Raw genomic sequence first — 19494 nt, 5'->3', positions numbered from 1 at the left:
TACAAAACAAAAGAATTAGGGAAACTCTTACAGCAGAACTTGCCTTCGATTCCAGCCATATATCCTAAGATAGCACAAGTGAGTGAGGGCAGATTGCATACTCAGGATAAAAACCTTTCCCTTTCTAAGAATGGACAGTATAATTTATGTCTATCTGCTGCTCTTCTGCTATTCCCCTACTGTTCATGTAGGATGCTGAAGAGAATATATAGGAAATCAGTCACTTTCCTGTGCTTTTCAGTATATCTTATCAGGAGCTACATTTATCTTCTGTACTGTGCATATGGAAATTTGACTAAACTGACTGTTCAATTTTTTAATCCTGCAAATTCTAATGCTGGAACAGTCAAATAGCACCTGTCCGTGATTGTATTTGCATTTTAAACTGCAGTTGTGTGTTGAGGGACAACTGCAGTTTAAAACACACTGTGTTAGTCTTCACTTTGTTTGAAACATGATGGAAACCTGAGTACCATGCAGCCAAAAAAAATCAAACCAAAGCATCTGTCTATTTCTGTGATACACCAGATCACATCCCATAGCCTTTAAATGTACTTATGCCAAAGTCCATCACATCAGTAAAAAAAAAATGTTGGATCCAGCTTGCATCATATGTCAGTCATGCAACCAGGTGCAAAAGTGGTAGACCACACCATTGTCTATCCTGAATAATTAATGTATAATTGCTGAACCCCAAGAAATTTCAGACATCCTAGGATAAAGCATTGCTAGAAAAATATCAGCAATAGCTTCATATCCTTGGGTATTTCAGATATTCAAAGAACATCCAAAGAAACAAAAGAGTGACTTCTCTTCAGGGTAGAGCTGTACAGTCAGTCAGTGAAAAGAGCACCTCTACACTTCCATGCCTGTGCCATTAAGGCTTGCTAACATCCATTATGAGATAAAACATCTCATCCTGATTTCCTTAGATTTATTCTTCTTACCATTCAACAGAATAATTGCTGAGCAGTAATGAGTTCATGCATTCAGCAGAAAGAAAGATTCTGTGTATGTGTTTAGTGAAAAGGCATTCTTTGCCCAGACCAATAGCACTATTCCAATGCAACAGAAGTACTTAGAGGAATCATTTTTGACATAAACTTTTTCTCACACCCACCAGATAAGAGACAAATGTAAGACACCATTAAGCATTCTTTATACTGTCATGTACAGCATTGAGTGCTGATGTTCCTTGCTGAACATCAGTACTCAATCATGCACTTGTTTGCTCCAAGCTTGATTAAGGGTTAAGAGTCTATGCTTCTTCAAAGGGTTGGATCCTGTCTACCATTGAAGGGTTGAGAGGATCAAGTTAGTAGAATAGCTACTAGTGCATTTTGCACATCACCTATTCAGAGCCTTTATGTCGAAACAAATGGACCTGCTTTCTTACTTCAACAGAATCATTTGTCACTTAACTATGTCCTTGAAAAAAGCATCGGCTAACCATCCTATGTGGATTAGCAATTTTTAAATTTATCAAAGATCCCTTTGGTACTGTGTGTGGAAAAATATTATATAAGCCCTTCAAAGTGAATCTAGACATCGTTACAATACAGAATATGATAGTCTTCTCCTTAAAAGGTATGCATCCCACCATGCTTTCCCCCCCCCCCCCCACTGCATCATCTGAGGTGATTGTTTACTTCATCAATCCACCTGCAGCTGTTTATATCAACAGTTTGAGGTTGGAGTTCTGTGTTGTATCTACTGCTGCTTTGTCAACTACAATGTCTCCACTCAAATTCAACATGAATACAGTAACTGTTCTGCTGAGTTGCATGACACACAGCTTGCTCCTCAACATATAAAAAAAACTGCTATGAAAAATGGATGATCTATACACATTCATTGAGTTCTTTATAGGCCATCTTTTATCTTGTGTACAATCCATAACCCGTTACTCCTCATTTAGTACAATTATTGTATCAAATGAAGTCCTTAATTTCTATGTTCACTTGTGCTGGATTTCCAGCCACACTGGAATCAAGAGAAATATGAGACTGCAGTGCATATGTTGGATCAGCTCAGACTTTATCCATTTCCATATACTGTTAGCTCCCTATAAGATTATAGAAAATAAATAAAAGCAAAGTTAATTGATCAATGGCCAAGAAGGAAATACCAACAAATAAATTGCATGAAATGGGCTTGAAATTAAGCAGTAGCTAGTCCACTTTACATAAGAATCAAAAAAAGGAAATCAATCTTACTAGGCTCCCCATTGGTTGAAATCATCTTGCATATTCTTATCTGTTGAGGGCGAAGGACCCAATTATCTGTGAATAAAATAACATTACCATGTATCATATTTTGGTGCAGTGCCAGCACTTCACTCAGAGAGAGAGAGAGGAATGCAATTTTTATAATATATATAATAATGTTGTTTCAATATATATATCACATCTATGTTCCGCTTTTTAAATTTTATTTTCTTGTATAAAAGATATTTACTTTTTAAACTTGTACTGCCTTTACCTTTTTATAATGACATACTATGACCATAGTTGTCCTTGTGTCGGTAAACCCTAACCTAAAAAAACTTCTCTCTCTCTCTCTCTCTCTCTCACACACACACACACACATTCAGATGGAATCACTGTAATGTTTCTCAGTGATAAAGCTGACTTACCAGCATCATTCTTCTCCTCCAGCAAATCATCTCCTGTTATTCCAAGAATAGGTCATTCTTGGATGCCAACATGCCTTACATTCTGGTCTTCTGTTGTGTCCTCTCAGCTGTAATCAAAACACCCCAGTCAATTTTTCATTCTCAGTTGGTATCTACCTGACAATACGGAAGGTCTATATTCAACATATTCCAAAGATGAGGGTAAAAGTAGCTTTCAAACTATTGTCTCGCTTCTCCTTACCATCTGGAAGCCACCAGTTCATTAGTGCTCCCAATATGAATTCCTGCACTCTCACTCTAGAAAACACAGAAAGTTTGATAGGTATGGTATTGAAGACTGTTTGCCACACCATCTTATGTTCTGCTTTTCACCCTTTTTAGTTTGTTTGCCAGTTTACTCTCTAGTTGTTTATTTTGTATGACTAAGTGGTGGATTGTTTATCCCTCTTCGTGTTTCTTGCCCATTTTATAATATTCCAGACTGTACGTTCATCCACACTTTTTCTCCTGTACATAAATGACTTTATCTTACTCATTTCAAATCTATAGTACCAAAATTTTCCAAGTTTCAGCATCCTCCATAACTTACACCACTCTTCTTGTCATTTTCTAGTGCATTGAGTCAACTTAGTAACTTCCATTACCACCGAAAGATTTATTTCCTGTCTTAATTCTTGTAAGACAGTCCTTTCCTTCACGGTGATCAGAATTCATCATAAAAATTTGATAAATCTTGGATAAAACTCAAATATTCAAGCAAAATATGATTTCTTTTCTTGGACAAGCTAATGCTCCGGCCTTCATTGGCACAAACAATTCATTATTATTATTATTAACATTTGAGCTTCATGGGATTAAAGGACTTATTGTGGGGGTTCATACTCTCTTGTAAGATCATCAAAATGAGCCTTAAATCCATTTACAGCTTTCTGCATTAACCACACTTTCAGGCACTTCATTCCACTCACGAATAACACTCCATGCAAAGAACCTGTTTCTCACTTGCCTGCTCACATCCTCCTTATATAGCTTTCAGGGATTGTCTCTTGTTCTACCCTTGTCTCTGTTTACTCTTTGAAAAATATCCTCCACATTAATCTGCTAATAATCCCTCACCAACTTATGTCTTAAAATCATATCTTCTCTCCTTCTCCTTCACAAGGCTCTGCAAGTTGCATTCCCTCAAACTCTCCTGGTATATGACATTCCATAGATCTGACACTGAGTGAATCTTCTCTGGCCATCTCCAGTACGTATTCATCCCCTTGAAAATTAGTCGGCTAAATCTGTGTAGTAGTCCATTGTAGCCTGATCAAAGTCTTATACAAGGGAACCATAACCTCTATGCTTCTGCATGTCAACATCCTCCTCATTAATAATAATAATGCCATAATCCATTGTGATGTTCTTATCAATGTGACCCCTAAACTTAAGTCTCTGTCCAGCAAATCACTCCCAAATCTCTCATCTCTTCCACCTCCTTCAAATTTTCCTCATTAATTCCATACCCTGCATCCCAATTTCCCTGCTATATTTCAAGACCTTGCACTTTGTAAACTTGCCCACTCACAATAGACTATGTGAGTGTGCAAGTCCCGGTTACTTGCCCATTCACATAGTCTATTGAGGTCTTCCTGCAATGCTATAACAATTGCTCTACTACTCGGTTCTTTCCAACTTTTCATCATTGGCAAACAGATGCATATCACCAGTTAAACTAGTTCCAATATCATTAACATATAAGTTAAACAGTAATTGTCCCTAAACAAGATCCCCTGTGCTCTTCATTAGTGGCCTTCCTCTTTTGGGATACCACTCTTCTATACACAACCTGCTGATATCTATCTGACAGTGAATCAACTATCCAACTGAGTCTGTTATCCAATCTCATCTGATTCAGTTTAACTATCAGCTTATTATGTTGCACTCTGTCATACACTACTATATGTGCATCTCCCTTATACAGTCAGCTTGTTGTAATATCTAATAGGTTGCTAAAGCTTGACCTTACTGTGACATACACATGATGACCATCATACTGCTATTATCAACTCATTTCTGAATCCTAGTTCTCAGTGACTTCTTTAACATCTTAACAACTCCAGACACACAGATTGGTCTATAATTTGTAGCAGCTGCTGTCTTATTCACCCCCCCCCCCCCCTTTGGAAATGGAGCAATTTTTCCCACCTTGTTGCGAGACTTGTGCTAAACACATGTGCCAAAGTGTCTTTAATTCCCTGGAGCATTCTTTCAAGACATACAGTGATATACAGCTAGTTGTGATGGATGTAAATTGAAATGATACAGTATTCGATGTTGCATGTGCTGCTGCCTGTCCATAATATCATTTTTTCATGATTTGTTTTAATCATTTTAAGAAGTAACCTTAACAAAATAGACAAAAGGAAGATTCCTTCAGATAAAAACACTATGAGCACAGAATAGAAGAGGCTCGTTATTACATTAGAGCAAAATTTTGATGTGACTGAATGTCATGAACATGGTTGTAGCTATTCTAATATAGGACGAGATGTTGGAATTCTTGAATCTACAGTACAAATATTTTAAAACATGCAGGGGAAATAAAACAAAAGGGTAAAGTTGCATAAGCTTTTTTGCTACAGTAGTGTTACAATGATAGGAATAGAGCATATTTTAACTGTATGGATTGAGGATTACAATCAAAAAATACATTCTCTTAACAGAGCAGCCATTCAGACAGAGATTTTAAATTTGTTTAAGAGAGTGAAAGCCATGTGAGGTGGCCAGTGCAAACAAGGACACAGCATCTAAACATCCTGATGTTTTAAAAAAAAAAAAATTCAAGATGGTGGGTACACTGATCAAATATTTAACATGGAGTTTTATTCTGAAAAGGATGCCTTCCAGAACTTACATTTCTAAGAAAGAAAAAAAAAAAAAAAAAAAAAAAACTCAACCTGGAGTTAAAGAGTCTAAAGGTCTAAAGTCTCAGAGAAACCTGTCTGAAATATTTTGCAAGATAATGAAAATGTTTTTGTCAGTGTAAACTTACCTTCAGGAATGATATTTATAATTTTTTGTTTCTATTTTGCTCTCTATAAACTACTCTGTGACTTTGCTAACAATAAATTTAAATTATAAGTATATTCTTTTTATCTTTTACTGTAATATTTCATTAATAAACATATAAAAACTTATGTTTGAAGTTTTTTATTGCCTTTTTCCATTGAGCTGGAATCAATTACCATATTTTACATATAACTGAAAGTATGAATAGTGCAAATTTGAATAATGCAACCACTTCATGTGGGATTTATAATCAGCACCATTCGAGACCTAGCTGTATTATCAAGTCTGTCTTATTAACATCAAGTTTACTTAATTCCTCATATGATACCTGCTGTTCATTCACTATTATTCTCTCTTTGACCATACCCTGTACACTCCACATCCTCATGATGTTACCTTCAAAAGTATATAAACTGCTCATTAAGTACTTCAACTGTGTCCTGTGCATGAGTTTCCAGTCTGCCATTGTCATCAGCTAACATACTCCCATAGGTATTCTATCTTCTACTTGCTGCATGTCAAACGAACCCACTAGGATTTTCTTTAACTTGATTGGGTAATTTCTGATCATACTGCATTTTTGCAGTATTTTGCACTTTTCCTGGCGTGCTCTTTATACTCTTCATGTAATTGATTATTACCAACATTCATCTTGTGCGCTGCCTTCACAGTGCCTTCTTCAACTAGATTTCATGCTTAATTTCTTCATTCATCCATTTTAGGCCTACCTTATTTAGCTTTATGGTAGTCCTCACAGTAACAGTTTTATATTCATAGTCTTCACCAACTCCAAAAAAATTGGGACCTTTTCTATTTAAAATACTGTTTCATCTCTTTGTGACAGCCTGCCTTAAAACACTGTTCTAAAATTTGGGATTTTGTAGTAAAACCTTTTCTAAAATTTTTGATGCTATCCAGAAAGGGCAGTCTGGTTAATAGGTGACCCTTTCCCTCTCTTACAGACTTATTTCATTCACTTTCTCATTGATATTCATATTCTGCATAAAGTAGAAAGCAAATAAACGTTTTCTATAGTAATGCTACTCTCACAAAAGAAAATATCATAACATGTTTACTTCTCATATGCTAAGAATGTGATCAGTGAGAATGCTATTTTAATCATATGCAACTGTGGCTTATTAGTTTTACCCGAGCATCTTCACAGAGTCCAAAGACTCGTCTCCATACAAGCAAAGCCCACATTAATATGAATCTATATACATATATGTATAACCTCTTGTTTCAAGTAATTTATATAATTATAATTTTGGGCTAGTTTTTATGTCATTACTATCCATGATAATGCAGTGTATTACTTGACTATACCTAAGCTTTAGTGTTTGCTTTTCTAGGAAAAAATACAAGGACTGATGCAAAAAAAATAAATGAATACTTTAAAGTGAGTATATTAAACATTAAATATTAATGCATATTAGTTCATTTAATAAACCACTTTTTTAAACACATTTTATGTATAATTTAAATCTAACTAAAGCCAAGAACACATTTGTGAGTTATTTCAATTGTAATGATTTTGTTTTGGGTGCAGTAATTCTTTACTTTGTGATCTTGATTCTTTCAGAAAAATCTAGTACTTATTCATTCAGTCTATTCATGTTAAATTTGATAGTGGTTTCCCTTAGCTGCTAAGGTGGTTACGGCCCACCCTTTAGCACCTATTTAAAAACCATTTGATATAAAAATTTATATATAATCATTTGTATAATAATGAAATTAACAAAATATTTTTTTAATATCATTTTTTGAAACTTGTTATTATCCACAATGAAATAACGCCTGCATTGTTTCCACATCAAACTATTTAGTTTTTATTAAAAAAAACAGTTTTACTTAATATGCTAACAGTCTCTCAGAATCTTGTTTAATAAGGTAATAACTCTGAATGTGATAATTTATATCTAGGAAGTTGGGGAAATCTGAGGAGAGGAAACTGCCCACCATGATACGTAGTGAGTGGGTGAATAACCAGTGAGAAAGTTGGTGATCCAGTTGCAGTGTGGAATGCAGACCATATGATGGCAGTTTGCTAAGTAGGTCCCTGTGCCAAACCTGATCAAATGCCTTTGAAATGTTGTGGGCAACTATGTGAGTTTCTCCAAATCTCTCTCCATGGCTTGAGTCCAGAGGTGGGTGGTGACAGCAGGAAGATCAGCTGTAGTTCGCTAATGGCAGAATCATACTGCTGGTCACTGATTAGTTGGTATATCTCTAGGTGGTTCAAGAGTTGGTGTCGATGACCTTCTCCATAATTTTAGATTGAACAGAAGTGATAGCAGTTGGACGGTAGTTCATGGGTTGACTTTTAACACCTTTCTTTTTTTTTTTATATTTTTTATGTTTGGCCCATACACTAGAGGTTGGTTGGTCAACCTATAGTACATTAGTACCGTGTATGGGTAGTGGGTTTGGAAAGGAGGAATTTGTTTACATTTGATTTGAATGACTTTAAATTGTATTCCTTGGGAAACACATCAGGTGGAAGACTGTTCCACAGTGCAGCAGTTGCAGAGATGAAGGAAGAGGAAAAGAAATTTGTTCTGTTTGTTTCTAGGTGTACTGTGAAGGAATGTTGTGCTGCACGTGTTCCAGTGAGCTTAGTACTGAGCTGGGTATAATTGATGTTATTTCAGATGAGCATTTCCCATGGAAATATTTGTAGAGTATACATACTGCCTAGACCATACGTCTGTTGGTAAGGGATGGATCATTGATAAGTCTAATTGCTTTCCTCTGTATTGAGTCAAGCATTTTGAGAGAGTTTTTATATATATATAATTTTTTCATAACATTATCTACTGAGTAAATATGTACGTCAATATCGATTCTCCTGATGACAAGGATTTAAATTTGCTCATCAAAGAATATCAGAAGAATCTCAGGACATTTGGATTATTCATCAACAGACTAGTCTTTCTTAAAAGATGCAAGTGCCATTCAGTCATTCCCCGTTTTCTTAACTTTAGGGAATCCATTAAAACAGCTAGAGCTCAAAGAATTTACCACAAGGCTAAACTGGAGCTTTTATCCGAACGTATTGTTAACACTAAATGTAGTCTAGCCTCTTATTTCTGTAAGAAGACGTCTCTAGAAATCCATTTAAATAATTCTCTGGACACTTCATCTTGGAACAGTTTAAAAGACATTAGCGCTCTTAAGGTTTCAAAAGCACAGAACACTAATAAAATTAATCTCATCAGAAAATTTGAAGTAAAAAGCCCTTGTTCTTTGATTAATAAACCAAATCTAGTCTTCTGTAATGCTGACAAGGGCAGCATATTACCCTTGTCAAAGATTTGAAGGATTCTATTAGAAAAATGAATGGTCCTGATGTGATCTCATCTGTTGGGATCCACCAAGTATCAAAATAATAAAATTATTAGATAAAAGTCGTTATTAGACCAGTGAACAGTTAAGGACACATCACACCAGACTATCTAGGATATACACAACTTCTACCAAAATATCATCTACTGGTTTCAACAGACAAATTGTCTCTTGAGATCTACAGATGATTCTGTTGTTAGCCCAACTTGTAGAATTGGAAAATTTATGTCCAACATTCTCCATTCTTTCACTGATCTCAATATCTTACATTAAAAATAATATGTATTTTCCTTTCAAAAATAAGATGTAAGGTTAGATCTGTCTGATATCATAATGAGGTTTGGCAGCATCTCTATTTACAAATAGCCCTTTGGCTGACCCTTGAAAATATTTTATATATATTCTATACCTTATCAACAGGTTTATTCCAGGGTATTTCATATGAAATTGTGAACTCCATAAACAAGCTGAAAGAACTGTCGTGGGGGTTTAATTATCAATAGGTTCACCAAGAATTCTTGGTGAATCTATTATATTAATACTAATTTTTGCAATTTTGAATCATATGATCAAGATATACAACAATTTCTTCAAGTTAGCTTTATTTATTTCAGAATTAAGTTTACACTTGAAGCATTATATGGACTATAATTTTTACTTGATATTTTCATATCCAGTAGCATGCAAATGATTCTCCATCTGAAACAGTTTATGATACCCTCATGTTCTCAGAGTGCTATGTATATCCTTTCATCAGCACACCATCCTCAAAAATACAGAGTAATCACTCCCTTGCTAACAACGGCTCACAATATCTGTTCCTCTGAAATACTTCAAGGAATCTCAACATTTATAAACACCACATTCTTAAATAACTGTGATTCTAAAGGAACTGAAAATATACTTAAAAATTTTAATCTTCCGATTTACTCCAAAATGCATACAAGCAGTACTTCAAAAAAAGCTAAGAAAAATTGTAAAAAGGGAAACTTGAGAAGAACAAATCAAGTTCATGCCAAGTAAAGGTTGTCAAGATCAGATTTTTATTACATCAGGTAGTTGAGAAATCATGGGAATAAAGTAAAGATCTGTGTTTAAGTTCTGTAAAAATCTGCAAAAGACATATGACAAAGTACCAAAAGATAAGCTGTTCACAACATTATATGGGATGTTATACTGATCAGTACATAGTCTATATTTGAATTGTTAGAATTGAAGGAGGTACAAGGGATGGTTCGATGTTAAATCAGGTTTAAGACATGCATATTATTTCCACTGTTATTCGTCATTCGTATGGATCACATTTTGAAGGAAAGCAGCATTATACCTGATATCAAAACTGGAGATGTTAATCTCAGCTGTTTACTTTTTTATGCAGATGATGTTATACTGCTAAATAAATCCAGCACAAGTCTGTAGGATTTTCTGAGTAAATTGAATAACTGATGTGATAAATTTTGTATTAAAATCAGTAATAAAAAGATAGTGAAAATAAGGAGGAATATTGAACCATTTCAGCTGTTTATAGACAGTTTTAAGTGAATATGGTAAATTAAATATTTAAATAGACAACAGAATTTCAAAGTATAGCTGGAAGTCAACTGAAGAAGTTAATATGGAATAAGAAAGAAATGAGTGAAAACACTTAATTAAATGTATACAAGGCTGGTGTTCAAACCAGTTTTAAATTATCTGAGAGCTGGGTTAGAAATAAAACACTTGATCAAAGATTGGAGACTACAGATATGAGAGTTCTCAGAAAGATTGTGGAGTGAACAAGCAGCAGCATATTAAGAACGTTGATATTAGAAAGAACTTGAAATTGTCAGCTTTCAGGAATGTGTTAGCAGAACTATCTCTGGTGGTATGGTCACTTAAACAGAATAGAAAGCAGAAAGGTTAGCAAAACAAGTGCTTTTTTGTCAGGATGGTAGGAAAAAGACCCTGAGAAATACCAAGCTCCAGGAGAATTGATGCAGCAAGAAGTCTTAGAAGACTGAAATATAAGATTTGATAATATTGGAGTCTTCTCGAGAGTTAACAGATTACTTTGGGAAAGAATTATCAATTGGAAATTAGTAATGATGTAACTGTTTTATGTAGTACTATCGTAATATACTGTACTCCTCTTCCCTTGAGGATACATATCAGGACTTTGATAATGAAGTCACTCCTGAATATATAGAATCCTCATTCTTTATGTGCAATGCATATTCTTCTGCACGTGTAGCCAGCAATGTCAGGAAGTTTTAGCCAACTGCCACTTATAAACTAAAGAATAAAGTCTACCAGTTAATTTACTCTATTCAACATAAACTTGTTCTATGCTTGTGCAACTTCACTAAAACTAGCCATTCATCAATGAATCTCTGAACATTAAGAAGACTCCTATCTACTTTATATAAAAAATGCACATACATTCTGATTTATCATGATGTTTTCACAATCTGTAGGATCTTTTGGTCATTCTAGGTCATACTGAAGACAATTCAATTCTTTATTGAATTGTCTTCAGGTATAAACATTCATTTGAAGGAAGTTCAAAAGTCTCACTGCACTGTCCTGGTCTGAATTATAGTGGTAGAATTTTTATATCCAAAACTGAGAAATTTTATCGATACCAAAACTGTATCGAGTCCCCCCCCCCCTCAATCCATGTGTAGATTTTAATATGCTTAAATGTGTTTTTATTCCCTTAATTTCTAGTAGTGTTTTGGGTTCAATGTAGTATACACATGCTGGCATATGAAAAGTAGCCCATTGTTAGATGCTGTAATCATTTACTTTCATTTCTTGTGGTTCTCTAATCAAACATAAGTGATGCTTTAAGAAACTTGCAGTGAAATATTTCTCAACTATTTTTGTAGTTAAATTTAAGTGACTATGGTATCTGTATATTTAGAGTTAGTTACAGAAAACTCATTAGATTATCCTGCAACTAATTAGTGGTGCATGTGTTAAAACTGTTAAAACTTTTCTTCTTCTTATTATTATTATGACACCTCCAGGGAGTCCAAAGACCCATCAAGGGAGGGCACCCACTCCACAACCCTCCGTCTCCACCAACTTCAACTAACCACAACTACACCAATGCCATCTAATGCCAACCACCACCACCACTAGCATTTCCACGGACAATCACAAATATCCATGCCTACGCCGGGATTCGAATCCGCAGCCTTTTGGCCAGAGAGCGGATATGCTAACCACTTAGCCAACCAGACCAGCAATCTTCAAAGTATATTACATTATATTAAGAGGTATGGTTAATCATTAATAAACCACTGGGTTCATGTACATCATCATGTGAACACATTCCACTTTTAAAAAAAAATATGAATAAAGATTTCATTACCGGTGCAGTAAAGAAATATACACACACGGTCATCCCTCGAATTACGTCCGGGTTCTTCCATCTGACAGGACATAAGTCGATACATTAAATCAACCGAGTTATAGGGGTTAGGGACTTAACCGTAATAAGTATACTGTCATTTTAATTTTTAAATCTTATTATAAAACTGTACTGTGTGTTACTGCCACCATAAAACAGGAGAACAGTCATCCAAATTTTCCTCCACAATCACATCTTCATTTCCTTCCCTGTGTGAACGATCAGACTGTGGCTCTTCTGGTGTAACCTTTGTTTTTTTTTTTGATGAAAATGTCCAATGTGCTTTTCTTATTTCTCTTCTTTTCATCATAAATTTGTTCATATCAAACAAACACATCATGTACTTTCGTTTCTATTATTAAATAGAGTTCAACATTGAGGTCCATGTCTTCAGCCATTTTGAGAACATTGCTAACTGCAAAGAACATTTCTGCAAGACCCTTCACTGTAAATTGTTTAACTACCTCTTCCTGTTTCTCTTTTCCCTCTTCCTTTATGCGTTTTTCCTCTTCTGCAGCAGTTGTTCCTCAGTTTGACCAATTCTTTGCTGGCCAACTCTTCAGGGGAACTTTCTATGAGTTGAATTATGTCATCATCATTCACTTCAAGATTCAGATTGTTTGATGGCCCACTATTACAAACTTCCAAAAAACATGCACAAATCTTTTAATGTCTTTTTCCATATGCCTCTCATACATTGAGAGGTCACTTTGACCAAAGCCACAGCAATATTTTTAATAACATGATAAATATTGAATGTTTTCCAGAATTGCATGAGAGTCTAGTCATTTCCTTCAGTAGAAGAAATAGCTTGTGAAAAAGTAGATAATAAGCCTTAAACACTGCAAGAACTCCCTGATCCATCGGTTGGATCAATGAAATAGTGTTTGGAGGGAGAAACATGACCTTGAACTTGGTGAAGATTACTACTATAAGACATAACCTGGAGCATTATCTAGAATTGATAAAATTTTAAATTCTCCATTTTCTTTCACACAATAGCTTTTTATTTCACTCACATAACAGTTGATTAAGGAATCCTCAAATGATTTTTGAGTCATCCACAACTTCTTATTGCTCCGATAATGAACTGGGAGTATGCTTCTTAATGTTTTTGAAAATTTGTGGATTCTCACTGTGCCATATCACAAATGGTTTCAGTTTATATCCAGCCATGTTACCCGTAACAGAATCGTAATACGGTCTTTAAGAGCTTTGAAACTAGGTATAGATTTTAGCTTTTTGTGGATGAATGTCCGCTCGGGCATTTTTTTTTCCAAAACAAGGACATCTCATCCATATTAAATATTTGTTGTGGCAAATAATTTTCCTCCGTAATAATTTTATCCAATTTTCCCACAAATTCCTTGGCAGCCTTCTCAGCACTTGCAGATTCCCATATATTTTCACATTATGCAGCGCAAAACGCTGCTTGAATCTCATGAACCAACCAGAAGAAACGTTGAATTCGTAGTCATAATCGGGTTCTGCTTTCCCGTTCAACATGCTGATGAGACTTAGTGCCTTAGCAGTTATGGTCATAGTGCTAAGGCGTATGTGCTTTTGGTTCAGGTCCTCTATCCATGATGCGAGTAGCTTTTCCATATCACCGATAGGACCTTGCCGTTGCTTTTTTCACTATTGTCAATTTAATGGAAGCAGATCCTTTCACAGCCTCTATGATTTTATCCTTATTTTTCAAAATGGTCGTCACTAGAATGAGACCATCCAAAGTCATGTGCAATCACACTGACAGGCTTATCAGCTTCATTTTGCTTTATAACTTGCAACTTTGTTTCAAGATCAATTGCTTGCCTCTTTTTCTGTGATTCTTAACTAGGTTTTTTGATTGTGCATGTAAGGGCCATGTTACACAAAACATCGCAAAATATTTCACGATAAATACACAAAGAACCTATTTCTCCAACACAAAATCAACAGAGTAACTGTTGGAGACATGTGCCGACTGGCAAGGGAGGTTGCCGCTGAAAGTGCTGTTGCTACTGTGCATGCCTTAACTTATGCTTGCTTGCGTCTTGTTCAAAAGTATAGCTGAAAATATTATTTATTCCCTTATGGGGTCACGGACATATCTTCAAGAGGACGTAACTCAAACGGACGTAAGTCAAGGGATAACTGCATATATAATCTTCTAAATCTGGAGAGCAGACCAGGTTTTTGTTTTCAAATGATAAAATTGGCTAGATACTTTTTTTTGTTGTTGTTGTTGTTGTTGCTTTTTGTTGCAGGCTTTTATTATTATTATTATTACAATAAATTTAACTCTACTCTCTGAAAATTCCAGAACTAATCTACCAGCTGGACTGAAGGTTACATTGCAGTTTAATATTTGAACCTTTCAGGGAACCTCTTAAATCATTGCATGTGGTCTTTCTCTAGTCAAATAGAAAAGCATTGAAAATTTCATGGTGGTATAGTAAGCAAACAAGCAAAAATTTGATTTTATTTATTAAAGGTGTCTCAGGTATACACAATCTGAAAAACTTCAAGATTAGTTTTTTGGAAATTTGATTTTAGGAAAGTTTATATTAACATTGGTCTGATTTCTCTGTAATGTGGAGATATACTAATCATTAAAAAAACTATTAGGGTTAAATATTTCTTTGTGAGAAATTCACTGGCACTGCATGATGATGCAAATACATAAATAAAAATCAATCAAAAAAACTATTAGGGTTAAATATTTCTTTTAGAAATTGCAAACTTGTGAGAAATTCAGTGGTGCTGCATGATATGCAAATACATAAATATTTGAGTTAAATATGTTTCATTGGTTCCCACCAACAAGAAAAAAAAAGAAATGTTTTTACCCCCCCCCCTTCCCCATTAAGCCTCATATTATAGTTTCCAGCTATTGTGTCAGGCTTTTCAATGCCCATAAATGTTCATTACAAGTATTTTTCACTTCATTTCAAGTACATTCCTGCACGTGCGCGCGCGCGCGCACACACACACACACACACACACATACACACACACACACACCACTATTTGTGATTTATGAGCACTCAATGACAAAAGTTCATTCTGAGCTCATAGTCTCTCTTTAAAGCTGTGGTTCTTAACCTGGGGTGTGTGCAACCCCCCTGGGGGGGTACGAGAGAAGTTTCTAAATTTTGACCCAGATTCGATGGGATTTTCATCACTTTTGCACATAAAAACAAAAGCCAGAAATTGCTTAAATGCAAGTGAAGACTTATGCGTGGCTCTTTCAAAAAAAAGGAGCCTTGCTTCAAATATTATTATGAATAAACAACAACAACAAAACAATTAAAAATTGAAATATTGTTTTGTATGTATGTAAATGTGTGTGTTTATTTTTCAATAAATAAATTATCTTGCAATAGATTTAATTTCCTAAATAAAGAAATAGAAACACATTTTTCAAGGGGGTGCCGATCACTAAAAAGGTTAAGACCCACTGCTTTAAAGTATTATATATCTTGAAAATGTTATGGATGTAAACAGTCTTTGTATGCTGCCTTCTGAATAATTGTTTTAAGAATTCCAAGGCACAAGGATATTTGCCAGCAACTTGTTTCAGGGCAGCATTGTACAGCCCAAAGCATATTGCTGTATTTTAAATTTGGTATTAACTTGATAGAGGATTTTATTTATTTATGAATTTGCTGGCCTCGTATCAAGTGGTTAGCATCTCAACTTCCCATTTAAAACATTTTGGACTCAAATATTGCTTGGTAGGTAGTAGATGAATTTATTTCCCAATGGAATAATGCTGTTGTGCATATTGGAGGCTTGGAATAGTTTGAAAAAACACCTTGTGTGGCATTTAGAGCAAGATTTCCAGGTGATCTACTTCTTATCCAATCCATAGTGCTACTGTACTGTAAAGTATCACCTTTTATCGGTGGGATTTAGTCCTTACCTCCCAGGATGGCAGGAATGGTTAGTGAATCACTTAAAAAAATCTTATAACTAAATCCAAATAAGCAATACATTGAAGTAAAATAAAGTATCCAGTGTAAGATGTCATCTTACTGGAGGCCTGCAACAGTAGTCCACCTGCAATACTAATATGCTATATATCATTAACATTTCTTGGGTCAGATTATTATAAAAAAAGTGAAACTATGTTATTCCAGGGCATTTTACTGGCAACCTTCATTTCTGCAATTTACCAGAGACATGCAAGTTGCCTATTTTATTTAAGGAGTAAACTTAATTTCAGAATAAGTCTCTCTCTCTACATGAAACTAATGATAACTTTAATATTTTGTCTTCTTTAGTATCCCCAGTCACCTCAAAATCCATTGGCATCACCCTTAGCAGCTGCAATTAATAGTACCCTTGATTACACAGCAATGATGATGCCCCTCCAAAGGCCAGTGCAAGTAACTCAAAGAGTCGTCCAAACAGATCTCACCATAAATAAAATAAAGGAACTGGAGAGTAAATCAGCGATGGATCTTGAAATTAGAGATAACAGGATAGAAGAACTACAGAGGGTAAGGTATTTTTAATGTTTTAGTGTTGAAAAAAGCGTGATGCAAAATTTTTCTGTAGAATTCATTTATTACAAAGAAACTTTCTAAAAATTACTAGTTTGTGATTTCTGTGATTCATATTTTATGTTACTTAGTTAAAAAGAATTGCGACATTTCAAATTTATGTTTTATTGAGTATGCATCCTGAAAGCTTTTATCACAATTATGAATCAAATTCCCAATATGTACTCTCAAAGGATGTTTAGGATACTGTGATAGTACTCTGTAATTCCTATTTTTCTTCTGAATTAATCTGCTGTGTCACATATTCTAAAAACAGATTCAATCAGTGGCGCACTCAGGATTTAATCTTGGAGGGGGCCGAGCGCTCAGGATTTAACCTTTGGGGGGGGGGGGGGGAGAGTTGAGTAGATGTTTTGCGAATACACACTACACATCGCATACGACCTATAACTGAGCATCTGCAGTGTGATCGCTAATTCATAAGTAGCACACAACATAAATAAAAAAATGAATTTTAATTAGGAAAAGATTTTTGGAAATTTTTCTAGTGTTTTTTCCTTTTCTTTGGGGGGTGCCTGGGCCCCTTGCCCCCTCTGGGTGCGCCACTGGATTCAATATATCAGATTTTCTTGAAAAAATTATGCATTTTTTTTTCTTGTAGTTTAATCAATACATTTAATCTCAGTTTTTGTGTATATCACGGTTGACAGTTATTATCATCATTAAGTTTTTCCCAAAGTTTGAAATTAAATAAAGATATCTATAAACAAAACAGTATCAATTTCCTGATGTTTTGCTTTTCAACTGAATACTGATAATAAAACAGTCAAAAAGCATTAATCTAGTTTATTTAAAAACACAAGATATTACAAAAGAAAATCAGTACACATAGTGACAGTAAATCTTTCAGTAATTCTTTTATCATTGCAAATTATTAAAGAACTTTTGTAGCTTTCTGAGCATTGAGGTGGCCCTAGTTCCAATTCCCATCTTGGCTGTGAAGAACCTAAATTTATGATGAATTTTCAGTTGAGGATCAGTTAGTCATTCCCATTTGGAGATGGTATATTTTTCCTTCCCGGAACACTGAATTGAACAAGAACATGCACAGTTAGCAGACACATTATTCTAGCCCCCCTTAGTCATTTATTTTGACCACAGCAACTGAGAAAATTGTCAGAAGAATAATGTAGGCACTGTTGTATTTGAATTTGTACATGATGCAGAAATAATGCTAAAAGGCAATTCTTTCATAAAAAAATTCTGAGTCATCACCATGAGGTGCATGAATAAAAGTAATGATCTTGAAACACATTGAAATATTTCTTATCTCTAGCGTAAAACTTTACTTTCTGCATTTCATAATCCAATTCAACTACTATCATCAGGAAGGGATATAAGAAACCAAAAATTATTAATTAAATCAGCATAAAAAGCATGCTGAGAAATACACACCTCTCAAAACTAGTAATTGGCATTCAAATAACAGTTTTTTGAATGACTGTTTTAAAATTTAAGAAATCTTGTGTTTCATACAGTCATTCTATTATATGAAGGGGTGGATTGTGTTGTGTAGAATTAGAGATGAAGCAACTAAAACTGTGAAGCCAATATACCTAACCTTCAATTTACACAGTATATGAATTGAACAATTTCAGTTTGCTCAGTTAAAAAAAGTTACAAATTTTCATTTTACACATTACGATTTCAGTTTAACCCAATTTAGGAATAACAAAAAAGTGTGTGTGTTGTATTAAAAAGCTGTGGAGGCCCCATACCCATTGTTATAGGTTTTGTACCCATTGGTAACGTACAGCTATGATTATGTCATGTCAGTTGATATTTGACTGTTACGATATGCTGAGGTATCAGTTAGCCAGAGATGCAGTTTTTAGATGTAAAAATTAAGCTATAAAATAATATTATATTCTATACAATGTGGATTTATGTTCTATTAACGTAAGTTGTTTGAAAATAATATGTTCAGCCATTGCTATACAGTATATACAATTGACTCTTGAAGAACACGGCTTTGAACTGCATGGGTCCATTATACACATTTTTTAAAAAAAAATAAATGTTTGTAAAATTTTTTCGAAAATTTGCAACAATTTAAAAAACTCACAGACAAACCGTGCAACCTTGAAATATCTAGAAAAATTAAGTAAAAGTTATGTATGTCATGAATGCATAAAAGATATGTAGATACTAGTCTATTTTATCATTTTACTACCATAAAGTATACACAGATCTATTATAAAAAGTTAAAATTTATCAAAACTTATCAATTTATCAAAACATAAACACTTACAGACCAGCATGGCCATTTGTAGTCAACATAAATGTAAACAAATAAAGATGGAGTTAAGCATAACTGCATAAAATGAGCTTATTGATTAGTTAAACTAATTAATTAGCATAAAATAAAAATTTTATAACGATTCATTCATTAGTGTAGAGGCTACCATAAAGCAATCATATTGCTACTGCTTTGTTATCAGTGCATGAATCGTTATACCTGTAAATAAATATGAATATATTTTTCACATTATCTTTTCATATTTGCTGTCTAGTAT

General features: G+C 34.4%; 1 protein-coding gene across 7 annotated transcripts in view; it reads left to right on the top strand.

Annotated features, from left to right (window-relative positions):
- Positions 1-19494, top strand: part of Tlk (Tousled-like kinase) — a 641803-nt gene that overhangs the window by 385425 nt on the left and 236884 nt on the right. For all 7 annotated transcript variants that reach the window (XM_090394231.1, XM_090394230.1, XM_090394235.1 and 4 more), the window contains 2 exons: positions 7042-7088; positions 16697-16915. In XM_090394231.1, the coding sequence (XP_090250357.1) occupies positions 7042-7088; positions 16697-16915 (266 nt within the window). The remainder of the gene's footprint in view (positions 1-7041; positions 7089-16696; positions 16916-19494) is intronic.

Source organism: Typopeltis vanoorti, chromosome 6, assembly GCF_054136105.1.
Source record: "Typopeltis vanoorti isolate ZY-2024b chromosome 6, IOZ_Tvanoo_1.0, whole genome shotgun sequence".
Classification (NCBI taxonomy): Eukaryota; Metazoa; Arthropoda; class Arachnida; order Uropygi; family Thelyphonidae; genus Typopeltis; species Typopeltis vanoorti.
This window is presented reverse-complemented; position numbering and strand designations above follow the sequence as displayed.